Source organism: Natrix helvetica, assembly GCF_964273705.1.
Source record: "Natrix helvetica genome assembly, chromosome: 9".
In the NCBI taxonomy this organism is placed as follows: domain Eukaryota; kingdom Metazoa; phylum Chordata; class Lepidosauria; order Squamata; family Natricidae; genus Natrix; species Natrix helvetica.
In genome coordinates, this window is record NC_138560.1 from 5555986 (window position 1) to 5582009 (window position 26024).

General features: G+C 41.8%; 2 protein-coding genes and 1 long non-coding RNA gene across 5 annotated transcripts; all 3 read right to left on the bottom strand.

The window, feature by feature from the left end:
- Window positions 1-129: 129 nt before the first annotated feature.
- LOC309396824 (phospholipase A2 inhibitor and Ly6/PLAUR domain-containing protein-like) lies at window positions 130-6248 on the bottom strand. Its single transcript, XM_081962292.1, has 5 exons — window positions 6032-6248; window positions 4777-4902; window positions 3152-3304; window positions 2796-2942; window positions 130-2513 (listed from the first exon to the last, which is right to left on the bottom strand). The coding sequence occupies exons 1-5, from the start codon at window positions 6084-6086 to the stop codon at window positions 2353-2355; spliced, it is 642 nt and encodes a 213-aa protein (XP_081818418.1). The 5' UTR covers window positions 6087-6248; the 3' UTR covers window positions 130-2352.
- Window positions 6249-8425: 2177 nt separating this feature from the next.
- Window positions 8426-22161, bottom strand: LOC309396820 (phospholipase A2 inhibitor NAI-like). Of its 3 annotated transcripts, none has more exons than XM_081962288.1 (5): window positions 13878-14057; window positions 12663-12794; window positions 9602-9754; window positions 9009-9161; window positions 8426-8708 (listed from the first exon to the last, which is right to left on the bottom strand). In XM_081962288.1, the coding sequence occupies exons 1-5, from the start codon at window positions 13930-13932 to the stop codon at window positions 8548-8550; spliced, it is 654 nt and encodes a 217-aa protein (XP_081818414.1). In that variant the 5' UTR covers window positions 13933-14057; the 3' UTR covers window positions 8426-8547. The 3 variants fall into 3 exon arrangements, with proteins under 3 accessions (XP_081818414.1, XP_081818413.1, XP_081818412.1); XM_081962287.1 differs by lacking the exons at window positions 9009-9161; window positions 9602-9754; window positions 12663-12794; window positions 13878-14057 and adding exons at window positions 18438-18590; window positions 18800-18952; window positions 20783-20914; window positions 21997-22161 and having other exon boundaries at window positions 8430-8708; XM_081962286.1 differs by lacking the exons at window positions 8426-8708; window positions 9009-9161; window positions 9602-9754; window positions 12663-12794; window positions 13878-14057 and adding exons at window positions 17632-18139; window positions 18438-18590; window positions 18800-18952; window positions 20783-20914; window positions 21997-22161.
- A 1616-nt stretch (window positions 22162-23777) lies between these two features.
- On the bottom strand, window positions 23778-25353 carry LOC309396830. The gene is made up of 2 exons (XR_014176158.1): window positions 24862-25353; window positions 23778-24167 (listed from the first exon to the last, which is right to left on the bottom strand). It is a non-coding gene; the product is annotated as an uncharacterized lncRNA (long non-coding RNA).
- Between the last annotated feature and the right edge of the window lie 671 nt (window positions 25354-26024).

Consider the following 26024-nt stretch of genomic DNA (forward strand, 5'->3'; position numbering starts at 1 on the left):
AGAGGAAAAGGGGTATAGCTGAATTGACTCCAGAATGGATGACAATAGAGGAGGAAATGCGTAGTTTATCGAAGCTGTCTTCTCGTGTGTGTTCAAACTTCCCTTAGGAGAATACACAGACGCAAATACTTTTGTCACCAATTTTATTTGCATTACAATTTAGAGAAAACGGATCATTAAAGAAAGACCACATACCCCTGAGCTAGCTTGCACCTCCATATCCTAAATCATTACCAAATTTCCAAGAATGCTTAGTCCCAAAGCATCGTAATTCTTACCACTAAAGCTCCAATCTCCTTTCCACGTTTACAAATTTCAAATGCTAAGGGAAATAAATCTGTCTGTCTATATCAGGGGTGTCAAACTCAAGACCCTAGGGTGGAATCTGTCCCATGGGGGGCTTAGATCTGGCCCACAGGGACACCCTGGAAACAGCAAAGGACCGGACCGCAGTTTCTCTGCCAGTGAAAATGGAGCTCCCAAGGGCCGTGGGCAGCCCTCCCTAGCTCCGTTTTCATTGGCAGGAGGCCATCACAGCTGAAAACGGAGCTCGGGAGCCCGTTTTAGTTGACAGAGCTCTCAGGCCACCACAGGCACCCCCGACATGAGAGACGTTGAGCTGGCCATGCCCACCCATGCCATGTTCCCCCCCAGATCAAACACAACCCTGATGCTGCCCTCAATTAAATCGAGTTTGAAACCCCTGGTCTATATATTAAAAAGCCATCTGATCCAGTGATTGTGAAGCAATGTGTGGTGATATTGAATTTTACAATGCCCGTTTCCCATTTGTGTCTCGCCTATAGGGAAGGAACATATATTGTTTGTTACACATCCTTGGGTAACAACCTCCTCACAAAAAGCTCCAACTGTGGAAGAAATAGAAAGAATAAGGGTTGGTTGTGAGACACTGGAAAACAATGACGTTTTTCTTCTTGACCCCCGAGGGAGCCACAAGGGAGCTATCCACCTCCCTCAAAGTAGCTCTCTGTCAATGACTGAGTCAATGACTATCAGTCCTTCAAGGAGACCAGACAAAGCATGCATGTTCCCACTACCAAACCAGTAGTGAAGAAAATAGAATACCACCTCTGGCTCACATGTATACGAGGGGTGGGTTCCTGCCAGTTCTAACTTCTTCTGTAGAAGAGCTTCCACAAATCTACCCTGCCATTTAGAACCAGTTCTAGCTCCCTCCCCCCACGTCCACACCACGCTATCCCCGCCCACCACTCACTGATCGGCTGACTCACCAATCATCCCGCCCACCTCTAAGAGTCCTATCTAAACCTTAAAGTCTTAAAGCTTGTCATGTTTGAACACCCCTGGGATTTTTTCCCCTAAAGGATTAGGGGTGCAAGGGTCTTGTAACGTGACAGTTTTAAGACTTGCATACTTCAGTGCCAGAGTTCCTGAGCCAACATGACTGGAGGAGGAATTCTGGGAGTTGAAGTCCACAAGTCTTAAAGCTGTCAAGTTTGAACTCCCCTGGGGTTTTTTCTAAAGGGTTAGGGGTTCAAGGGTCTTGTAACTTAACAGCTTTAAGACTTGCGTGCTTCAAATGCCAGAGTTTCTGAGCCAACATTTTGGTTGCTAAGCAAGAGCGTTGTTAAGTGAGTTTCACCACATTATACAAGTTGGCCATGCTCACCCAGTCACATGAGTGCCAAGCCACTCCCACTCAGTCACATGGCTGGCAAGCCACTCCCACAAAGCAGGCCACACCTACAGAAGAGGTACTAAAATTTTTTGAAACCCACCACTGATGTATACATGCCAAAATGTGTATTTCACGCACATTCTCTTTTAGCACAACATAGATGCTAAATGTTAGTTAAATGTTAGCATTTTACTGTTGCTTGAGAGTGAAATGGGTGACATATGTCAGCAAAGATGTTGAGACTCTGGAAAGAGTGCGGAGAAGAGCAACAATAATGGATTGGGGAGTGGAGGCTAAAACCTATGAAGGATGGTTGCAGGAATTAGGTAGGTCTACTAAAAAGAAGGACTAGGGGTGACATGATAGAAGTGTTCCAATATTTGAGGGGCTGCCACTAGAATGGGGGGGTCAACTTATCCTCCAAAGCATCTGAAGGCAGGATAAGAAGCAAGGAGATAAGCAACCTAGAACCAAGGAGAAATTATTTTTGCCAAGACAGAGAAGTGACTGATGTCATGGGGGAGAATCCCCATGTTGTGGGTACGATCAAAGGTTTTCCCCTACTGACCAAGGTAAGAATCACAGACATCTTTGATTCCAATCTCTACTTAATTCAGTATTAAATCTCCAACTTTCTCATCTTTTACAAATTTTTACAATAATTGCAAAGAAGGTTCGCCTCTTCCCAACAATCACTGATGATCAGGTTCAGAAGAAGATGCATTGCTGCATTCCAGGGTGATGACATTTATGTGAATCAGCCCACTGGCTGCCTCAAATTCTCCTAGAGGGAAGGAACATGAATTCTTTGTCGTACATCCCTGGAAAGTGAGCTTTTCAGTGGAATTATCATCTGGGGTAAGAAAAAGACAGAAAAGGTACATTTGAGACTCTATAGTGTGGATATTATAAAGTAATACAGATGGTTTCTTTGTTATTTATACTGTTTTGCCTTGATGTTCTTGTAGCATTTATGGAACCATAAAGATCTTTGAAAAACCTGATGCATTTAAATCTGTTTACCATACATTAAATGTGTGATAAAGTTTCTCCAAATAGATCATCTTCCTTTTTTTTTAAAAAAAAAGGAAGAAAGGAAGGGAAGGAGGGAGGAAGGAAGCAAATGTCTACTCACAAGACTCTCTGATATAAGTTATGGTAAGACACTGATCCTCTTTGCCAACGCAGGCTACAGATTGATTGGCTTCACAAGAATCCTCATCTAGTGCAAAGCAGCCTGGGCACTGTAACCCATTTGGTTGAAAGTCTTCATAATTTTCCACTGGAGGAAGCAAATTTTCCAGTTAGCAAAATTTCATGATCACCACTAACCCTTTAATGTCTGTCACAACCTCCTCCAACTTCACATTCTTTTCATGTACTTCCAGCTCGGATGGAATCAAGGAACCCAAGATTCTTTGCAAAAAAACAAGAGTTTTTTTTCCAAAAAGCTAGAGTTTGAAAAGGATGTATGAAAGTGTAGATACTTACACAGAAGCGGTTCTGCATTACAGACATCAGTCTGGCAACAGTTACCTCTGGCTAGCTCAAATCTACCATCTACTATTGTGGTACTGAAGAGGCCATCATAACACTGCTCACGTTTTGAGCATTCCTTCATAAGTAAACTCATTGAACCATTGGCTGCAGAAGGGAATTAAAAAAAGGAATATGGAAGTCAGCAGAAAATGAAGAAATGCTTATCAAACGTTCATTTGGCTGTTCTATTTTGGAAGAAATAGCTAAATACGTCTTTTTTTTCACTTTATGAAATGTATATCCTTTTTCTTTGGGAGCTCAAAGCACTTCCACTTGTTACTTTTTCCTAGAAAATCACTAAGATTAGTTGGGCTGTGAAAGTTTGACTTACTATTGAGTGAACTTCCAACCCAGCATATATCTTACTCTATTAGTTCTTGGACCTGCAGAGAATAACTGGCCAGTTTAACCTTTGCAACTGAGGTTCCTAATCCTAACCTGAATTATTAAACCTCACTGTCTTTCACATAGATGTTGACATCTTTGAAGATTTATTTATTCTCAAGTAATATATAAGCCCAGGCAACTGCAGAATCTGGAGCTTTTGCTGAACGCTGAATCTTGCGTTGTGACAAAGCCATGTAAGCTCCTTCTGTTTAGCTTGCAATTTGTGATGCACATTCAAAGGGGCAAAGTGTAGATTGCTACATCAGGATGTATGTTGACTCACTTGTCCTCTCTTGTCCCTGTGTACATGTCAATTCACATCGTTTAAAAAGTCACATCTGGCAAATAACATTGGACTTCTCCTACTGTCCCTCGATGAACCCCCAAGAGAAGTCACTGAAGGAAAGTCCCCAATTAATCAGGTTTTAGCAAAACCTAGGTGCTAAATGTTAGCATTTCACTCTTGCTTGACAGTGAAATGGGCAATATACGTTGGCAAAGATGTCGAGACTCTGGAAAGGGTGCAGAGAAGAGCAACAATGATGACTGGGGACTGGAGTTTAAAACCTATGAAGGACAGTTGCAGGAATTGGGTATGTCTAGTAAAAAGGGTGGGATGTTGTGGCTCAGTGGCTAAGATGCTGAGCTTGCTGATCAGAAGGTCGGCAGCTCAGCGGTTCGAATCCCAGATCTCCCATTACTTGTCCCAGTTTCTGCCAACCTAGCAGTTTAAAAACATGCAAAACATGTAAACAGAAAAAAAAACTTTGATGGGAAGGAAACAGTGCTCCCTGTGCCTTCGGTGTTTAGTCAGGGCAGCCACATGACCATGGAGACATCTTTGGACAGCACTGGTTCTCCGGCTTAGAAACCGAGATGAGAAACAACTAGTATGCATGTGCGGGGGAATCTTTACCTTTACTAGCAAAAAGAAGGTTGTGGGTACTCCAACGCTGGAGGATTGTAAGAAGAGACTGGACACCCATTTATCTGAAATGGTCTAAGGTCTCCTGCTTGAGCAGGGGGTTGGACTAGAAGACCTCCAAGGTCCCTTCTGACTCTCATTTTCTACATTATAATAAATATATACAATTATGTTAAAAAAAATGAGAAACTCATTCAGGTTATTCCTTCATGGTCCAGAAACCAAGTGATGGATATGTTTGAGAACAAATTCAGTTTTCACTTACTTATAGAAGTATTATAAACTTGAGTATAACAAAATTCTTCATCTTCTTTGCACTCCACCACTTTCACATTATCTCCTTCACAGTCATTTACAGGGGAAAAACACGTCTGGCATTTCAGAGAGGTCACTACAAATAGAAGATTTGAATAAAAGTCATGCCAACGATTAGTGTCACCTTTGAATATGCTGCTGTTCTGGCGTTTACATTCAAGACTCCTATTATGATCTGGTTTACTAAGCATGTCTCCCATGTTGTTGAGTGTTTTTCTGCTGGAGAGCTTTGCAAAAGTGGGAGAGGAGATCAGCGTGTGGAAATGGAAGACAAATTGAGACTAAGGGAGAGATTCATCCTCTCAGACCTCTAACATTTTAATAGGACACTGGATCATCCCATCGTTTGGTATTTATGCTGTAGACCAGTTTTGTGAAGCAGTCATTTGGATGCTGGCTGAGGCCACTTTTCTGCAAAAAACTGAATTCTGAAATGTCTATGAGTTCTGAATAATTTTTGATATCAGCGTTGGCTCTTGATTCCTAGTAATGCAGGATTTGGGCACATTTAAGATGTGATGTGCTAATTTCTCCTTCTTATGGCTGAGAGAGAATCAATTGCCTATTTTTGGGTCTAATGGTCGAATGTGACTTGCCTAGTTTTTGTTTCTCATGAATGAAAAGTCTCATATTGCCCCATTCCTAGTCCAAAACTTTCAGCCACCACACCAAATTGGCTCTCTTGATACTTTGAAGAGATGATCATTAATCCTGCATCCACTACAGGTAGTCCTTGATGTAGGACCACAATTGGGACTGGAGATTGTGTCACTAAGTAACATTGTTAAGTGAGTTGTGCCCGGTTTTACAACCTTTTCCTGGTAGTTAATAACTGCAGTCCTTAAGTGAAACACATGGTTGTTCAGCAAACCTGCCCTCCCCCCACCTTGAAGCTTCTTATCAAAAGCTGATGGCCAGGAAACTCGCATATGGTCCTCATATGTCCCAGGACACTGCAATGGATGTAAACTCATGCCAGCTGCCTAATACTCAAATTTTGATATGTGGTTGTGGTAATACTGCCATTGTTGAAAGTGTTGGGACCATTTGTAAGTCACTTTTTCAGTCCTCTTCTAACTTCAGATGGCCACAGAACAAATGGACACGTAGTAGAGCAATTGACCTCAACCTGCCTGCCTTCCATCCCTTTCTTGAAGTTTCCTGAAGTTTCCATATTTCAGTTTCAAGAAAATTAAATTCCTTACCTGTTGACAGGATGGAGGAGAAGAGACAGAAGACAAGAATTCCAGCAGCTTTCATGTTGGTAGAAGTCAACTCCGCTGCCTTTCCTGAAGCCACCTATTGCTCAGCTTTGCAACTGGGGAAGTGTTTTTAAGCAATTAGGTGGTGGAGGTGGAATGTAGGATCCAAAATGATTGGCTGCCAGAAATAGCAAACTCAGGCAGGGCAGACGTCAAATACCATTACGAAAGATAGTGGGTTTCTTAGAAAACATACACAAAATAAACTTTGCTCATCAGTCAAATGGGGATGCGATTTCTTGTTTACTTCATCTCTACATCTTACTCTGCTTTTTTAAGGGCTTTAGCCTAACTTCCAAAGCTGTTTTTATATCCTCCTATAATTCTCTATATCTGATTTATATCCTTTGCACATCTTTACTGTGTTTCACATTAATTCCTACATTCATTCATTTGGATCGTTTTGAAACTTTTTCTGACTCTAAGTTGTGCATAATTCCCTGTTTCCCAGAAAATAAGACCTCCCTGGATAATGAGCCCAATTGGGCTTTTGAGCGCATGTGCTAAAATCAGCCCTCCCCACAAAATATTGCAACACAGCAGCAGCCATGAGGTGACCATGCTCGCTGCCTCCTGTACCTCTAAAATAATAAGACTGCCCCCAAAATAAGGCCAAGTGCTTATTTCTGGGGTCAAATGAAAATAAGACCTTGTCTTATTTTTGAGGAAACACGGTATAACATTCAGTACTTTGTTATACTGTATATTAGTGATAAGTCTCTGAACATTACCATTATTATATTTTTATTTTTGTAAATAGATTTTAGTTTTGGGCCCTTAGGTTCTATGACCGATTACTATATTTATTGATCTCCCACTCTATCTATAAGAAATAAAGATTAAGGTACAGTTATAATTTAAGGTTACCTGAAATGATACTTTGCTTCTTATAATCATGATCATCATTCTTCCCGCCCTCGTGATTCAGAGGTGCTATGTAACTCACTGACCAATTACTAGCCTTCCTTTTTCAATGGAGATTATTGAGATGGAGATGAGGGAGCAATTACAGAATGGCTGAAATCTGGGCCATTTCAATTGGCTTCAAATATGGAATGGAAATTGTTATGTATTATAGTTTTCCCTCTGGTCCGTTCCACTAGGGGGCGCTGTGCTCGTTGCTGATTGGTTCCCTGTTTGACAGCCGGTATATATAAAGAGCTGCCAAACAGGACTCAGCTGTTGCCAGTTAGCTGAGATGCGCGAATTGCGAACTGCCACATTTGGCAACCTGTTATCATTAAAACTGTTAGCTGCTTGAAGTCCTGGCTCGCCTCCTTCTGTCCACCTGTGTTCTCCCAGCTAGAACAGAAATAGCCTTGGTCATACAAGTGGGTGGCCTTTGTCAAGATCTGTATAGGTCACTTGGTCCTTTTACAACTCTCTGTGACCGTTGTCCTCTCCTGAACCAATTTTGACGATGAGTGTTGATTGAAGGACTGATTTGCAATAGTTCCACTTTTCCTCAGTGGACAACTTCATCTGTAATGTTGGAAAGAACTGATCTCTTGTGGGTGCAATGGTCAGATTCAGCCAGTTTGCATTGGTTCAACCAAAGCAGTTGTTAACTTTGTGTGCAGGTCGGTGAACCGGCTGAATCACCACGTCTCATGGCTCACCCCTCCCCTCCCAGCTAGTCCTCACATTGCCCAGCCTGACCTGAGGCCATTTTGGCACCTCAGCGCTCCTCTAAGCAGCCCTCTGGCCCCAGCCTGCATGGTGGACTGTGGCACTGGATGATCCCAGAGACACACACAGAGGGATGGATGAGTGACTGAGCAGCTGGCAGGAGGGAAGGAGAAGGAGCAGGGAAAGAGGAAAAGCGACCTCCTCCTCCCCTCACACTGGCCACTCAGTTGCTCATTTCTCCATTGCAGCGCAGTGCCATTAAGCTTGCCCCACCCACCACTACCAAGATGCCTTTGCTTCCCCAAGTATTTGTTTGCCTGACTTCCAGCTGCATCTAATTTTCCCATCACGTTTCTGGCCATTGTGTGCAGGAATCAAAGGTTTGTGGGACTAAAAAGAGTTCATCAACTCCCAATCCCCCCCCTCCAAAAAAACCACACAAAGCTTTTTCTTTTCCCCTGCTCCTCCTTCTCTTGTGCTGGTTGTTCCATTTCCCATTTTTCCATTGCAGCACAGCTATTTTATTCAGAACCCCTTTGCTGATATAAATTCTAAGGAAAAAATACTGAATGCAGATTCCTTTGTCATAGCAATTTATTTTTATGATGATTTTGTGGACTTTGAGGATTGAAAACACATATTTTATTGAGCTGTGGTCTGAAAGCATTATACTTCAATATTTTCCCCAGCTTTCCAGCTTTCCACCACTCACGTAAGATTCAGAAGCATTTTGATTTCAAGCTCTACTTAATTCACTATTAAATCTCCAGCTTTCTCATTTTTAAAAAATTTCCCAATAATTGCGAAGAAGGTTTGGCTCTTCTCAACAATCACTGATGATCAGGTTCAGAAGAAGATGCATTTCTGCATTCCAGGATGGTGGTATTGAATTGAATCAGCCCACCAGCCATCTCAGACACTCCTAAAGGGAAGGAACATGACCTCTTTGTCGTACATCCTTGGTAAGTGGCCTTCTCAGTGAAATTTGCAACTGGGGATAAGAAAAAGGCAGAAAAGTTGCATATGAAACTCTGTAGCATAGATATTATAAAGCAATGCAGATTGTTTCTTTGCTATTCATACTGTTTGGCCTTGATGTTCTTGTGGCCTTTATGGAACCATAAAGATTGTTGAAACACCTGATACAGAATTGGTTACCATATATTAAATGTTCAATAAAGTTTCTCCAAATAGATCATCTTCCTTTATAAAAAAGGAAGGAAGAAGGGAAGGAAGGAAGGAAGGGAGGGAGGAAGGAAGGAAAAAAGGAAGGAAGGAAATGTCTACTCACAAGACTCTGTTACTGTGGTATAGGTTATGGTAAGACACTGATCCTCTTTGCCAACGCAGGCTACAGATTGTTTGGCTTCACAAGAATCCTCATCTAGCGCAAAGCAGCCTGGGCACTGTAACCCATTTGGTTGAAGCTCATCATAATTTTCCACTGGAGGAAGCAAATTTTCCAGTTAGCAAAGTTTCATGATCACCACTAACCCTTTTAATGTCTATCCAACTTGACATTCTTTTCACATACTTGACTTCAGTTCCATCCAGGATGGAAATTCACAACCCAAGATTCTTTGCAACAAGCAAGAGTTTTTTTTAAAAAAAAAGAGTTGGAAAAGAATGTATTAAGTGTAGATACTTACACAGAAGTGGTTCTACATTAGTTCATAATGGATAGGATAATTTTGGTCATAACTGGAGAACTACATATTACATGTAACTTCATTACATATAGTGAGTTTCTGTTCATTGAATTATTGTTTGCTGCTCAGAGTCTATAGATTGGAGTAGGTGATAGGTATTATATAAATTAAGGCCTTCAATTGAAACTCAAAAAGGTAGAGTTTGAAAAGGTTGTATTAAGGTGTAGATACTTACACGGAAGCACTTCTGCATTACAGAGATCAGTCTGGCAACAGTTAGCTCTAGCTATTTCAAATCTACCATCTACTGTTGTGGTGCTGTAGAGGCCACTGAAACACTCCTCACGGGTTGAACATTCTTTGACAAATAAACTCACTGGAATTCCATCTGCAGGAGGGAATTAGAAAAAGAAATATGGAACTCAGCCGAAAATGACAAATTGCATATCAAACATGTTCATTTGGCTGTTGTATTTTGGAAGAAACAGCTAAATACCTGTGTTTATTTCACTTTATGAAATGAATACTGACTGAAACCTTTGAGTGAACTTCCATGGATGAGTCTTCCTGTTATCCCACTGTTCTGACACACACACCCCATCCACTAACGAATGCTGACACAAGCTTAGCTGGAATGACGCAACACTTTATTATAAATCTTGGTGGCTGAAAGCCCAAACACGAAACACAGATTATAAATCTTGGTGGCTGAAAGCCCAAACACGAAACTAACAGATAAGAACCTTGGCAGCAACACAGAGTCCGACGGATTTATATTTATTTATTTATTTATTTATATTTGGTGCTTCTAGACCGCCCCCTCTCCCGAAAGGGACTCGGGGCGGTGTACAGTCCATACAAAATATAACAGAATACAATAAAAGTTAAATATGTACAGTTGACAGTTGGCATGGAGGAGGTTAAAATGCAATTAAAAGAACTGTACAAAGCTAATATAAATATAAGTTTAAACCCCTAAAATAGATACAGTAAATATTTTTAAAAACCCCTAAAATAACCAGATATAATACATTTGCCAGGAGGGACAGTTGTAATTATGCCAGGCCTGCTAATCGGAACAGGTGGGTCTTCAATTTTTGCCGGAAGAAGCGGAGGTCAGAAGTGGTTCTAATATCGGGGGGGAGGTCATTCCAGAGGGTTGGGCCCATCACAGAGAAGGCCCTACTCCTCGGTGTCGCCCGTTGGCATTGCCTAGTGGACGGCACCAGGAGAAGTCCCTCCCTGTGTGAGCGAATTGGCCGCAGGGATGTATGTGGGAGGATGCGATCCCGCAAGTAACTAGGTCCCGTGCCATGGAGCGCTTTAAAGATGGTAATCAGCACCTTGAAATGCACCCGGAAAACCACAGGTAGCCAGTGCAGCTCGCCTAGGAGAGGTGTTACGTGGGAGTACCTCGTACTCCTCATCACAGCCCGCGCGGCTGCGTTCTGAACTAACTGCAGTCTCCGGGCGCGTCCCAAGGGCAGCCCCATGTAGAGAGCGTTGCAGTAATCCAGGCGGGACGTCACCAGCGCATGAGTGACCGTGCGCAGGGCATCCCGGTCCAGTAGGGGGCGCAATTGGCGCACCAGGCGAACCTGGTGGAACGCCCCCCTCGCCACGGCTGCTACATGGTCATCCATTGACAGCCGGGCATCAAGGAGGACGCCCAAATTGCGCGCCCGTTCCACAGGGGGCAATTGTTCGCCCCCTATGGCCAGTGATGGAGTCAGCTGGCTGAACCGAGGTGCCGGTAGCCACAGCCACTCAGTCTTGGAGGGGTTGAGTTTAAGTCTGTTACAGATAACAGCTTCTCCAGCATGTTTCAAACACGAATCCAAAACAGTTCAGACCAGATGAACTGCAGATTGCTTTCAATGGTTGTGTCCTGCAAAAGTCTCCTCCCCAAAAGCTCTCCTTAAGTAAGCTCTTGGGAGGGGCCAAGCCACAACCACCTGGGCGTGATTATCTCTGAGGAGCTTGTCTCTGAAGCAACTGTTGCTGTCGCTTCTCCGCCCTCCTTAATCTTAAACTCCCTTAGATCCTCCCCACTGCTCCATGCCTCAGGTGCCTCCTGGTGGCCAATCAGCCTCTCTGGTCCCTGCTCTGAGTCTGAACCCTGCCCAGGGTCCTCCATCTCTTCCATAGCCGACTCATAAGGCTCGTCTCTATCTGAGTCCTTCAGCAGCTCCAGCAGATCTTGCTGGGCCACAACATCCCACTATGCCAGTTCTTGGACCTGCAGAGATTACTTGGCCAGTTTAACTTCTGCAACTGAGGAAGGACAAGAATGTTGATCTTTTGGCTCCTAAATTTTATCTGTGCTACTCAACCTCACTGTCTTTCACATAGATGTTGACACCTTTGAAGATTTATTTATTCCCAAGAAACATATAAGCACATGCAACTGCAGAATCTGGAGCTTTTGCAGAACGATGAATCTTACATTGTGACAAAGCCATGTAAGCTCCTTCTGTTTACTTTGCAACTTGTGATGCAGATTCAAAAGGGCAAAGTGTAGATTGCTACATCAGGACGTATGTTTCATAACTTGTCCCCTCTTGTCCCCTTATACATGTCAATTCACCAAAGTTTTAAAAATTACATTTGGACTTCTTCTACTGTCTCTCAATGAACCCACAAGATAAGTCATTGAAGGAATTGACCATACCTAATCATGTTTTAGTACAACCTAGATGCTAAATTTTAGCATTTTACTGTTGTTTGACAGTGAAAAGGGCGACATATGTCAGCAAAGATGTTGAAACTCTGGAACGAGTGTGGAGAAGAGCAACAAAGGTGATTAGGGGACTGGAGGCTAAAACCTACGAAGGACGGTTGCAGGAATTGGGTAGGTCTAGTAAAAAGAAGGACTAACAGTGACATGATTTCAGTGTTCCAATATTTGAGGGGCGACCACTAGAATTGGGGGTCAACTTATCCTCCAAAGCATCTGAAAGCAGGATAAGAAGTAAGGATATAAGCAACCAAGAACTAAGGAGAAATTTCCTGACAATGAGACCAATCAATCAATGCCTCAAGAAGTTGTGAATGGTCCAATACTGGAGGTTTGTAAGAAGAGACTGGACAGTCATTTGTCTGAAATGGTCTAATCTAGTGTCTCCTGCCTGAGCAGGGAGGTGGACTAGAAGACCTCCAAGGTTACTTCTAACTCTGATGTTCTATGTTCTAATAAATATATACATGTTAGATAAAAAATGAGAAACATGTGCAGGTTATACCTTGATGGTCCAGAAACCAAACTCAAATTGAGAACAAACTCAATTTTCACTTACCGGTACTTATAGTAGAATTAACAACTACAGTAGAACAAAATTCTTCATCTTCCTTGCACTCCACCACCTTCACATCATCTTCTTCACATTCAGTTCCAAGGGCAATACATTCTTGACACTTCAGAGACGTCACTATAAATAAAAGACATAGTCATGCCAATGATTAGTGTCACTCTTCTATGTTTTTCTCTCCTCCTAGCATTTACATTCAAGACTTCTGTTGTAATCTGGTTTACTAAGCATGTCTCCCCTGTTGTTGTTGTTGTTGTTTTTCTGCTGGGGATGTGTGAAAGGGTTGGAGAGGAGATGAGCTTGTGGAAATGGAAGGGAAGTTGAGATTAAGAGAGAGATTCACCTTTTGTACTGCTAACATTTTAATATGACACTGGATCATCCCATCTTTTGGTATTTATACCGTAGACAGTTTTGTGAAGAAGCCATTTGGATGCTGGCTCAAGCCATTTTTTTTTTGCAAGTACCTGTATTTTCAATGTCTATGAATTCTGAATAATTTTTGATTTCAGCTTTGACTTTTGATTCCTGGTGATGCAGGATTTGGGCATATTATAGACATGGTGTGCCAATAACATCTTCTTAAGTTTGAGAGAAAAAGTCACCTGCCTAGTTTTTGTTACTCATGAATGTCTAGACTCATAGCGTTTCATTCCTAATCCAAAACCTTCAGCCATTAAACCAAATTGGCTCTCTTGATATTCTTAAGACATGGTCATTGATCCTGCAACCACTACAGGTAGTCCGTGATGTAGGATTGGGTTTGGCGCTTGATCACTAAGTGACATTGTTAAGTGAGTTGTGCCCAGTTTTACAACCTTTTTGTGGTAGTTAATAACTGCAGTCATTAAGTGAATCACATGGCTGTCCAACAAATCTGCCTTCTCTTATTGACGCTGCAGGTCAGGAAAGTTGCAAATGGAGATCATATGTCCCAAGACATGCAACAGATATAAACACGTGCCAGCTGCTTCCTCCCCAAAATTTGATACCTGGCTGTGGGAATACAACCATTGTTGAAAGTTTTATGACCATTTGTAAGTCAATTTTTTCAGTTCTGTTCTAACTTCAGATGACCACAGAACAAATGGACCTGAGTAGAACAATTGACCAGAGGCGTCCTCAACCTGCCTGCCTTCCATCACTTTCCTGAAGTGTCCTGAAGTTTCTATATTTCAGTTTCAAGGAAATTAAATTCCTTACCTGTTGACAGGATGGAGGAGAAGAGACAGAAGACAAGAATTCCAGCTGCCCTCATGTTGGTAGAAGTCAACTCTCCTGCCTTTCCTGAAGCCACCTATTGCTCAGCTTTGCAACTGGGGAAATGTTTTTGAACAATTAGTTGGTGGAGGTGGAATGTAGGATACCAAATGATTGGCTGCCGGAAATGGCAAAGTCAGGCCGGGCAGGTGCCAAATTCCATTACAAAAGATAATGGGTTTCTTAGAAAATATACACAAAATAAACTTTGCTCAGCAGTCAAATGGGGATGCGATTTCTTGTTTAATTCATCTCTACATCTTACTCTGCTTTTTCTAAGGGGTTTAGCCTAACTTCCAAAGCTGATTTTATATCCTCCTATAATTCTCTATATCTGATTTATATCATTTGCCCATCTTTACTGTGTTTCAGCTTAATTCCTATATTCATTCATTTGGATCGTTTTGAAACTTTTTCTGACCCTAAGTTGTACATAACGCACTGTTTCCCTGAAAATAGCACCTCCCTGGATAATAAGCCCAATTTGGCTTTTGAGCACATGTGCTAAAATAAGCCCCCCATGAAAATAAGCCCTCCCCAAAATATTGCAACACAGTAGCAGCCATGAGGTGACCGCGCTCGCCGCCTCCTGTACCTCAAAAATACTAACACTGCCCCCAAAATAAGGCTAAGTGCTTATTTCGGGGGTCAAAAGAAAATAAGACCCTTTCTTTTTTATGCCAGAGATATTTTGATTCATAGACTTTGGTTTGATCCTCCTTCTAAACAACTCCCTCTCCTTACAATCCTCAACACAATTCTGCCCAGTGTCGCTATATCAGGAGTGTCAAGCTCATATTCATTGAGGCTGCATCAGAGTTGTGTTTGACCTGAGGGGGCCAGGGTGGATGTGGCCAGCTCGACCTTACTTGTGTCGGGGACAACTGTAGCGAAAACAGGCTCCTGAGCTCCATTTTCAGCTGCGGCAGCTTCCTGCAACCCTCTGCCAGCAAAAATGGGCGGGGCTCCTGAGCTCCATTTTTGCTGGTAGAGGCACAGTGGGCTGGTTCTTTTCTGTATCGAGGGTGGCCCCATGGGCCAGATCTAAGCAGCCCGTGGGTCAGATCCAACCCGTGAGCGGGACCGAGTTTGACACTCCTTGCTCTATATGGCAACTATTTTAAATTTTAGGGTAGTTTTTAATGTTTTTAATGTTATTTTATATTATTATTATTATTGTGTTGATTTTATGAAATGTAGTATTGCTGTTGTGAGTTTTTATACCTCCTCCATGTAACATGCAACATGCAATACGTTTTGACTTTGATTGTACGCCGCCCTGAGTCCCTTCGGGGAGAGGGAGCGGCATATAAATCTAATCAAATCAAATCAAATCAATATCCTCCTCCACAAATATGGCCATCAAAGGTGGAGAAAGAAGCTGTGAAAAGACACACACACAAAAAAAAAAAAAAAGAGCTGAAAGAGGAAGATAAAAAATGCAATGAGGGATGGAGGGCACCTCCTTGAGATCTGGGGTACACAACCAGAACTGAGATAAAAAAAAAACCTTTCCAACATTTATGAAGAGCTCTTGATATGTCCTTGAATTCATTTCATTTGGGGAGGAGGATGTGACAAAAAATAATGGAAGTATGGTAGAGGAAAAGAGTCTAAGGGTATAGCTGAATTGACTCCAGAATGGATGACAATAGAAGAGATAATGTTAGTTTATCGAAGCTGTCTTCTTGTGTGTGTTCAAACTTCCCTTAGGAGAATACACAGACGCAAATACTTTCATCACCAAAATTTATTTGCATTACAATTCAGAGAAAATGGATCGTTGAGAGAAAAACAACATCCCCCTGATTTAGCCTGCACCTCTATATTTTAAATTAGTGCCAAATCCCCCAAAATGCTTAACCTCAATTCATTATAATTCTTATCAATTGAGCTCCGATTTCCTTCCCACTTTTACAATTTTCAAACGCTAAAGGAAATAAGGCTGTCTATATGTTAAAAAAACGTGCTCTCAAATAATTGCGAAGCAACGCAACACTTCTGTGTGGTGATATTGAACTTTATAATGCCATTGCCCATTTGTGTCTCTCCTTTGTGGTAGGAACACACATTGTTTGTTGCACATCCTTGGGAGAAATCCACTTCCTCAAAGTAGCTACAGAAAATAGCCATGAAGCCACTGTCGACTGGCTGTTTTGTTTTGTTTTGTTTTTGCAATGGAAGATTTGTGATAAAAGTGAATGTTCATATTGCTCTGAATGTTTACATAGTGGGCAGACATTGCTCCCTTGACCTGTTTATCAGCTACAGTGGATTGCTTTCCACTGGATGAATATTTTGCAATAACACCCTGGCTTGGTAAATTTGCTTTAAAAAAAACATCAGAATTGAGAATAGATATTATTTTAGGAGATGCAAATGGTCTGTTTGGGAGATGTTAGATACTTGCTCTAACTACAATGGCTTCCACCATGGTCGTCTGTTCAGGCGGAAACAGAGGTTTAATCCTATTGGTCAGAGGGTCTGACAGCTCCCTATAAAAGGGCTGCTGTCAGATTCAACCTTCTCTGGATTGTTCTCACTTGTTGTACTTAATAAAGAGCTGATGTTGTCGTTAAGTGTGTGTGTGCCTATCCATTACCCAATCTAACATTAGTCATATTTCTATGTCTGCCCCTACACTATCTATGTTCCCTATAATCCATTCAGGAGTGTCAGTTGGGTGGGCCAAAATAATCAAGATGGAGGCCAGAACATGATTCTAACCCCAGGAGGCAAATTGTATTTTTCTCTTTCCCACATTTTTCTCTAATTTAAAAAAATAGCAAGAAAGACAAAGGAAGAAAGATCTTCTAATCACACGTATACATGCCAAAATCCATATTTCCACATCGATCCCCTTTGCCAAGGCAGAGAACTGGCTGAGGTGGTTGGGGAGAATCTCCATGTCTCGTGTATGATCCAGAGCATACCAATCAGAGGAGGCATTCTGCTGGTTCGCCCTGGTTTGAACCAGTGGCGGTGGTGAGAGGCTCCTCCCACCTGCTCAGACGTCATCACGGATGCTCTGAATATGTGCAGAAGTGTTCCATGTGAGCACACACTCCCCGTTCCAAAGCAGTAGCGAAGGTAAGAAGATTTCATGCCTAAAATCAATCCCTTGGGTTCAAGTTCCTCACGATAAGCCACTTCAGAAACCAACCCCAAATTATCAAAACATTTTCAAGGAGACCATCCCATATTAAATCTCAAGATCTTTTGCATCCTGGCTTCCAGAATTTCCCAGACAGGACAGGATTTGTACTCCAAACATCTAAAGGCAGAGCTGGAGTTTCTGCTTATCCCAGCAACCAAGCAGGTCGCCCCACCAATTTCTTCAGTCAAGGAAGAGATGACATTTCATCCCATCTACCCCACCCACTGTGGTTCTTAAGTGATCATACGGTCACTCAGCGAATCCACTTTTCCCTATCGATTGCCTGTGGTGGCTGGCCGGGAAGGTCTCTGTTTATGTTGACATGAGCCAGGATGCTGCAACCATTGTAAATACACGGCATTTGCCAAATTTCTAAATTTTGATCCCATGATTATGGGGATACTATGAAAGGCCAAAAGACGAGTAAATTAGTAATCTATAAACTTCAGTCAGAAGGACATTTAGAACTCAGTGAGAAAGATTCCAAGCGAAAATGCCTTAAACAATAATGACAATTTCTTAAGTATAGAAGACAGGAGGGACCAGAAAGAGCTACTTTATTCAGAACACCTTTGTTTATATAAATCCTAAAGAAAAAGATACTGAATGCAGATTCCTTTGTCATTTTTGCCAGAATCATTTTTATGATGATTCTGTGGACCTCGAAGGTCGAAAAAAAAAACATATTTTATTGAGCTGTGGTCTCAAAGCATGATAGCTCAGTATTTCTGCCCCAAATCTCCAGTTTCCTCCCTACTGACTCAGGTAAGAATCAAAAACATCTGTTTTTCCAATCTCTACTTATTGAACTATTAAATCTCCAACATTCTCATTTTTTTTTACAAATTTCCCAATAATTGCAAAGAAGGTTTGGCTCTTCCCAAGGCTCACTGATGATGAGGTTCAGAAGAAGATGCATTTCTGCATTCCACTGTGGTGATGTTGAACTGAATTAGCCCACTGGCTACCACAGACACTCCTAAAGGGATGGAACATAAGGTCTGTGCCGTACATCCTTGGTAAGTGGACTTTTGAGTGAAATTTCCAACTGCGGATAAGAGAAAGGAAGAAAAGGTACATTTGAGACTCTATAGCATAGATATTATAAAGCAATGCAGATTGTTTCTTTACGATTTATACTGTTTGGCCTTCATGTTCTTGTGGCCTTTATGGAACCATAAAGATCTTTGAAAAACCTGATACAGAATTGGTTACCATATATTAACTGTTCAATAAAGTTTCTCCAAATAGATCATCTTCATTTATAAAAAAAAGGAAGGAATAAAGGGAGGAGGGAAGGAAGGAAGGTAGGTAGGTAGGAAGGAAGGAAGGAAATGTCTACTCACAAAACTTTGCTACTGTGGTACTGCTTATGGTAAGACACTGATCCTCTTTGCCAACGCAGGCTACAGATTGATTGGCTTCACAAGAATCCTCATCTAGTGCAAAGCAGCCTGGGCACTGTAACCCATTTGGTTGAAGCTCATCATAATTTTCCACTGGAGGAAGCAAATTTTCCAGTTAGCAAAGTTTCATGATCACCACTAACCCATTTAATGTCTATCCAATTTGACATTCTTTTCACATACTTGAGTTCAATTCCAGCTGGGATGGAATCAAGGAACCCAAGATTCTTTGCAACAAGCAAGATTTTTTTTTAAAAAAAGTTAACAGTTTGAAAGGAAGGTATGAAAGTGTAGATACTTACACAGAAGCGGTTCTACATTACAGACATCAGTCTGACAACACTTAGTTTTAGCTATTTCAAATCTACCATCTACTGTTGTGCTGCTGAAGAGGCCCTCATAACACCGCTCACGTTTTGAACATTCCTTGATAATAAGATTCACCGACGTTTTGGCTGCAGAAGGGCATTAGAAAAAGAAATATGGAAGTCAGCAGAAAATGAAAAAATACATATCAAGCATGTTCATTCGACTGTTGTATTTTGGAAGAAATTGCTAAATTTCGTTTCAAGGTTTTGATAACAATCTTTAAAGCGCTCCATGGCTCAGGACCTAGTTACTTGCGGGATCGTATTCTGCCCCATACATCCCTGCGACCAATCTGCTCGCACAGAGAGGGCCTCCTCCAGGTGCCGTCCACCAGACAGTGTCGAGGGGCGGCGCCTAGGAGTAGAGCCTTCTCTGTGGCGGGCCCAGCCCTGTGGAATGACCTCCCTCCGGATATTAGGAATACCTCTGACCTCCGCTCCTTTCGTATAAAGCTCAAGACCCACCTATTCCAAGTAGCTGGCCTGGTTCAACTTTGATCTAACTATATCGCTCCTGACGGGTTTTTATTTGGGTATTTTAATTGTATTCAATTATTTAGGGGTTTCTAAACATTGTATTTTATTGTTTTTATTCATTAGCCGACCTCCTCCTTGTACATGTCTTGGTATATGTCTTTGTAACATGTATGTCTTGTCTATATATTTATTTCATATGTTTTATTGTACGCCGCCCCGAGTCCTTCGGGAGAGGGTGCGGCTAAGAAATAAATATTTATTATTATTTATTATTATTATTAAATACATGTGTTTATTTCATTTATGAAATGTATACTGACTCAAACCATTGAATGCACTTCAATGGCTGACTTTTCCTGCTTCCAACCCAGCACATATCCTAATATGCCAGTTTTCAGCCAGTTAAACTTTTACAACTGAGGTTCCTAATCGTAACCTGAATTATTGAACCTCACTGGCTTTCATGTAAATGTTGACACCTTTGAAGATTTATTTATTTCCAAGAAACAGATAAGTACAGGCAACTGCAGAATATGGAGCTTCTGCAGAATGATGAATCTTCCATTGTGACAAAGCCAGGTAAGCTCCTTCTGTTTAGCTTGCAATTTGTGATGCACATTCAAAGGGGCAAAGTGTTGATTGCTACATCAGGATGTGTGTTTTGCCACTTGTCCTCTCTTGTCCCCTTGTACATGTCAATTCACCAAAGTTGAAAAAATTACATCTGGCAAATAACATTGGACTTCTACTACTGTCCCTCACTGACCCCGCAAGAGAAATCATTGAAGGAAAGCCCCAAACACAATTGTTTTAGCACAACCTAGATGCTAAATGTTAGCATTTCACTGTTGCTTGACTGTGAAATTTGGTGACATATGTCGGCAAAGATGATGAGACTCTGGAAGGAATGCAGAGAAGAGCAACAAAAAGACTGAAGACTGGAGGCCAAAACCTATGAAGAAGAACGGTTGCAGGAATTTGGAATGTCTAGTAAAAAGAAGGACAACAGTGACATGATAGCAGTGTTCCAATATTTGAGGGGCTTCCTTAAAGAATTGGGGGTCAACATCCTCCAAAGCGTCTGAAGGCAGGATAAGAAGCAAGGATATAAGCAACCAAGAACTAAGGAGAAATTTACTGACAATGAGACCAGTCAATCAGTGGAACGGCTTGCCTCGAAACGTTGTGAATGGTCCAATTTTGGAGGCGTGTAAGAAGAGACTGGACAGTCATTTGTCTGAAATGGTCTAATCTAGTGTCTCCTGCCTGAGCAGGGAGTTGGACTAGAAGATCTCCAAGGTTCCTTCTAACTCTGATGTTCTGTGTTCTAATAAATATATACATATTATATAAAAATTGAGAAACATGTTTAGGTTATTCCTTGATGGTCCAGAAATCAAGTGATGGACATGGTTGAGAACAAACTCAATTTTCACTTACCAGTACTCATAGTAGAATTAACAACTACAGTAGAACAAAAATCTTCATCTTCCTTGCACTCCACCACCTTCACTTTATCTGCTTCACATTCAGTTCCAAGGGCAACACATTGTTGACACTTTAGAGACGTCACTATAAATAAAAGACATAGTCATGCCAATGATTAGTGTCACCCTTCTATGTTTTTCTCTCCTCCAAGCATTTACATTCAAGACTGGTTTACGAAGCATAATCTGGTTTACGAAGCATGTCTCCCCTGTTGTTGTTGTTTTTCTGCTGGGGACCTGTGGAAGGGTGGGAAATAAGAACAGCGTGTGGAAATGGAAGACAAATTGAGACTAAGGGAGGGATTCAACCTCTCAGATCTCTAACATTTTAATATGACACTGGATCATCCCATCTTTTGGTATTTATGCTGTAGACCAGTTTTGTGAAGAAGCCATTTGGATGCTGCCTGAGGCCATTGTTCTGCAAGAACCTGAATTCTGAATGTCTATGAGTTCTGAATAACTGTTGATATCAGCTTTGACTCTTGATTCTTGGTGATGCAGGATTTGGGCACATTATAGACGTGGTGTGCCAATAAGATCTTCTTAAGGCTGAGAGAAAGAGTCACCTGCCTGGTTTTTGTTACTCATGAATGACTAGACTCATAGCGTTTCATTCCTAATCCAAAACCTTCAGCCATTAAACCAAATTGGCTCTCTTGATATTCTTAAGACATGGTCATTGATCCTGCAACCACTACAGGTAGTCTGTGACATAGGGTTGGGTTTGGCGCTTGTGTCACTAAGTGACATTCTTAAGTGAGTTGTGCCCAGTTTAACAACCTTTTTGTGGTAGTTAATAACTACAGTCATTAAGTGAATCACATGGCTGTTCAACAAATCTGCCTTCCCTTATTGACGCTGCTGGTCAAAAAAGTTGCAAATGGAGATCATATGTCCCAAGACATGCAACGGATATAAACACATGCCAGCTGCTTCATGCCCAAAATTTGATACCTGGCTGTGGGAATACAACCATTGTTGAAAGTTTTATGACCTTTGTAAGTCACTTTTTTGAGTGCTGTTCTAACTACAGATGACCACAGAACAAATGGACCTGAGTAGAACAATTGACCAGAGGTATCTTCAACCTGCCTGCCTTCCATCCCTTTCCTGAAGTGTCCTGAAGTTTCTTTATTTAACTTTCAAGGAAATTAAATTCCTTACCTGTTGACAGGATGGAGGAGAAGAGAAGGAAGACAAGAATTCCAGCTGCCCTCATGTTGGTAGAAGTCAACTCTGCTGCCTTTTCTGAAGCGACCTATTGCTCAGCTTTGCAACTGGGGAAATGTTTGTGAACAATTCGGTGGTGGAGGTGGAATGTAGGATCCCAAATGATTGGCTGCCAGAAATGGCAAAGTCAGGGAGGGCAGAAGCTAAATTCTATTAGGAAAGATAGTGGGTTTCTTAGAAAATATACACAAAATAAACTTTGCTCAGCAGTCAAATGGGGATGCGATTTCTTGTTTACTTCATCTCTATATGTTACTCTGCTTTTGCTTAGTGGGTTAGTCTAGTTTCTAAAGCTGATTTTATACCCTACGGTAATTCTTTATATCTAATTGGAACCTTTGCCTCTCTTGACTGTGTTTCACCTTAATTCCTACATTCATTCATTTGGATCATTTTAGACATTTTTCTGATCCTACAGTTGTGCATAATATGTAAGTCAGTACTTTGTTATATATTAATGATAAGTCTCTGAACATTTCCGTTATTATATTTTTATTTTTGTGGACAGATTTTAATTTCTGGCCCTTAGTTTCTATCACTTATGACTATATTTAGTGATATCCCTGTCTATCTATAACAGGCGTGTGGAACTCAATGTCATTGAGGGCTGCATCAGGACGGTGGTTGACCTTGGGGGGGGGGACAGGAGGCGTGGCTGACTGGGTGGGTGTGGCAACTGGGTGGACATGGCCCATTTGACACCACTCCCCAAAGTGCTGGAATGTTTCCTGTTCGCATTGGGTAAACCGGGCCGAAGCTATACTGGCATTCCTTCTACTGGACCACATCTGTCTGGATTTGAAACAGAGTGGTGGATGGCTTATAGAAATGAGGAGATGACCAGAAATAATTAATTCCTTCTACTGGGCCAATTTTAAGGATGAGGTGTTGATTGAAGGACCGATTTGCAGTAGTTCCACTTTTCCTTAGTGGATAGCTTCAGCAGTAATGTGGGAAAGAAAGGCCTACATAGTAGCTGCTCCCTTGTGCGATGCCTGATATCCTCAGTATGTTGATAGATTTAGAATTATATGTCTACACCAGTGTGCTGAGTCTGGGTTGGTGAGGCTGATGAGACCTTGTCCCAGTGTTTGAAGTACCACTACATTTTCAAATTTCCGGCCCCCAGTTTGAAAATAGTTGTGGGTTCTTGCTGTGAAAGTAATGGCGATTGGTTTTTACTATGGCGACTCACTGAATTTTTTTTTTGTGGATTCAAGGGAGAAACAGATTCTTTTTTGACCCCAGAGGTACTTTGATTCACAGCCTCTGCTTTGACCCTCTTTAACAACTCCCTTCCCTTGCAATACCCAACACAATTCTTCCCAGTGTCTCTATATCCTCCTCCAGAAATATGGCCATCAAAGGTACAGAAAGAAGCCGTGGAAAGACACAAAAAAGAGCTGAAGGAGGAAGAGGAAAAAAATGCAATGAGGGATGGAGGGCACCTCCTTGAGATCTGGGATACACAAGCAGAACTTGGGTACAAAGTCCCTTTCCAACATTTATGAAGAGCTCTAGATATCTCCTTGAATTCATTTCGTTTGGGGAGGAGGATATGAGAAAAAGAAAAAGAATGGAAGTATGCCAGAGGAAACGGGGTATAGCTGAATTGACTCCAGAATGGATGACAATAGAGGAGGGAATGCGTAGTTTATTGAAGCTGTCTTCTCGTGTGTGTTCAAACTTCCCTTAGGAGAATACACAGACGCAAATACATTTGTCACCAAAATTTATTTGCATTATGATTCAGAGAAAATGGATCGTTAAAGAAAGACCACATGCCCATGAGTTAGCCTGCACCTCTATATCCTAAATTACTACCAATTTCCCAAGAATGTTTAGCCCCAAAGCATTGTAATTCTTACCACTAAAGCTCCAATCTCCTTCCCACGTTTACAAATTTCAAACGCTAAGGGAAATAAGGCTGTCTGTCTACATCTTAAAAAACATCGTATCAAATGATTGTGTAGCAGCGCTACAACTCTTCGTGATGAGATTGAACTTTACAATGCCATTGCCCATTTGTGTCTCTCCTATCGGGTAAGAACATACACTGCTTGTTGCACATCCTCGGATCACTGTCTCCTCCTCAATAGATCCCACTGTGGAGGAAAAAGAAAGAATAAGGACATGTGAGATTTGGTTATGACAACAAAAAAAATGATATTTTTCTTCTTAACCCCCAAAGGAGTCACAAGGGAGCTATCCACATCCTCAAAGTAGCTACACAAAATAGCCACTGTCCTCTTGTCAACCCTTCAAGGAGACCAGACGAAGAACTCAAAATCAACTCAAAACTCAAAAGTTATGCTAACAGAATCTTGCAAGAGGGAATGCACTTTTTTCTCCCCTCTTTTTGTTAGTGAGAACAAGGGAGGGTTTTGTCTGGGATGCTGTAGGATAGAGTTCCCCAACCTTTGTGGACTGGTGGGGGAGGAGAGAGGATGGTTCCCTGCGCATGGTTGACAAGGGCATGCCTGCTGCTCCATTTGTGTAAGCAGTGGGTTCAAATGCCCGCTGCTCGCATAAATGAAGTATGTGCCCGGTACTTGTGCAAATGGAGATCTGTGTGGACCTAACTGCTGCTTGCGTGGCCCGATTCTAAATGGCTCATGGCCCAGTAGTGGGCTGCGGCCCACTATCCATTAGGAGTGTCAGATGGGCGGGCCAAAATAGTCAAGATGGAGGCCAGAACATGGTTCTAATCCCAGGACTTCAATTGCATTTTTTTCTTTCCAATGTTTGTCTCTAATATAAAAAATAGCAAGGAAGATAAAGGAAGAAAGATCTACTCACATGACTCCATGCCAAAATCCATATTTACACACTGATTCTCGTTGCCAAGACAGAGAACTGTCTGGTCTGGTTGGGGAGAATCACCATATTTTGTGTACGATCCAGTGCATGTATATCCATTGGGTTTAAGGTCCTCACGACGCGGCACTGCAGAAACCAACCCCAAATTGTCAAACATTTTCATGGAGACCATCCTGTATTAAATCTCAAGATCTTTTGCATCCTGGCTTCCAGAATTCCCAGCCAGGAGAAGATTTGTACTCCAAGCATCTAAAGGCAGAGCTGGACTTTCTGCTTATCCCAGCAACCAAGCAGGTCACCCCACCTACTTCTTCAGTCAAGGAAGAGATGACACCTCATCCCATCTGCTCCACTCCTATCCATTATAAATGTACATGGATGCATGTTCTGAAGTTCCCCTTCAAAGGGCTGTTTTAGCTCTGTACCCATTTTAAACCCTAGGCTGAAAATGAGTCCTGGGTTGCTGGACCGTTGTGTTCTCCAATTATAGAAATCTCATATTTTTATGACCTTATATTTGACCCAGCAATGGCTTGCTCAACTAATGAACTTTCCTCACCCCTTCCCTCCCTGAGGTTTGTTGCACCATTCAAATTTTATCTCCCCATGGTGTGTGTGTGTCTGTGTGTGTGTGTGTGTGTGTATGTGCAGAGGTCTTCTTACATGCCACTCAGGCTGGGTGAAATCTGCTCCCCCTTACTTTCTCACTCCCTGCCGACAATACTGTAAAGTTTAACTTTCTCTGCCCTTTTGCAGGGAGACATTGAGTTGAATTACTTACAAGCAGAAGGCAGGATATTGCAACCATCTGACTGGCAACTGTGAACAATGAGTTCAAAGGATTTTGTCTGGGTAGAAGTCATAGAGAAATAACCATCATAAGCTTCCTCAGGTTTTACACAGGTCTTAGTAGTGTAACTGACTGAAGGAGTGGCTGTGAAGAGATGAAATGTTGGGAGTGTAAGAAAAAAGAATTATTTTTTTTTAACAAAGCAGTCTGCTTATTTAACTATTTCATTTGAGATCCCAACCATTAATAAGTGGTTGTTAGCTGGCGGGAAGATTATATGCTTTTTCCTTAATATGCAAAGGGATTGGCAGATTAATAGCAAGAGCACTTAGACTTGCATACCGCTTTACAG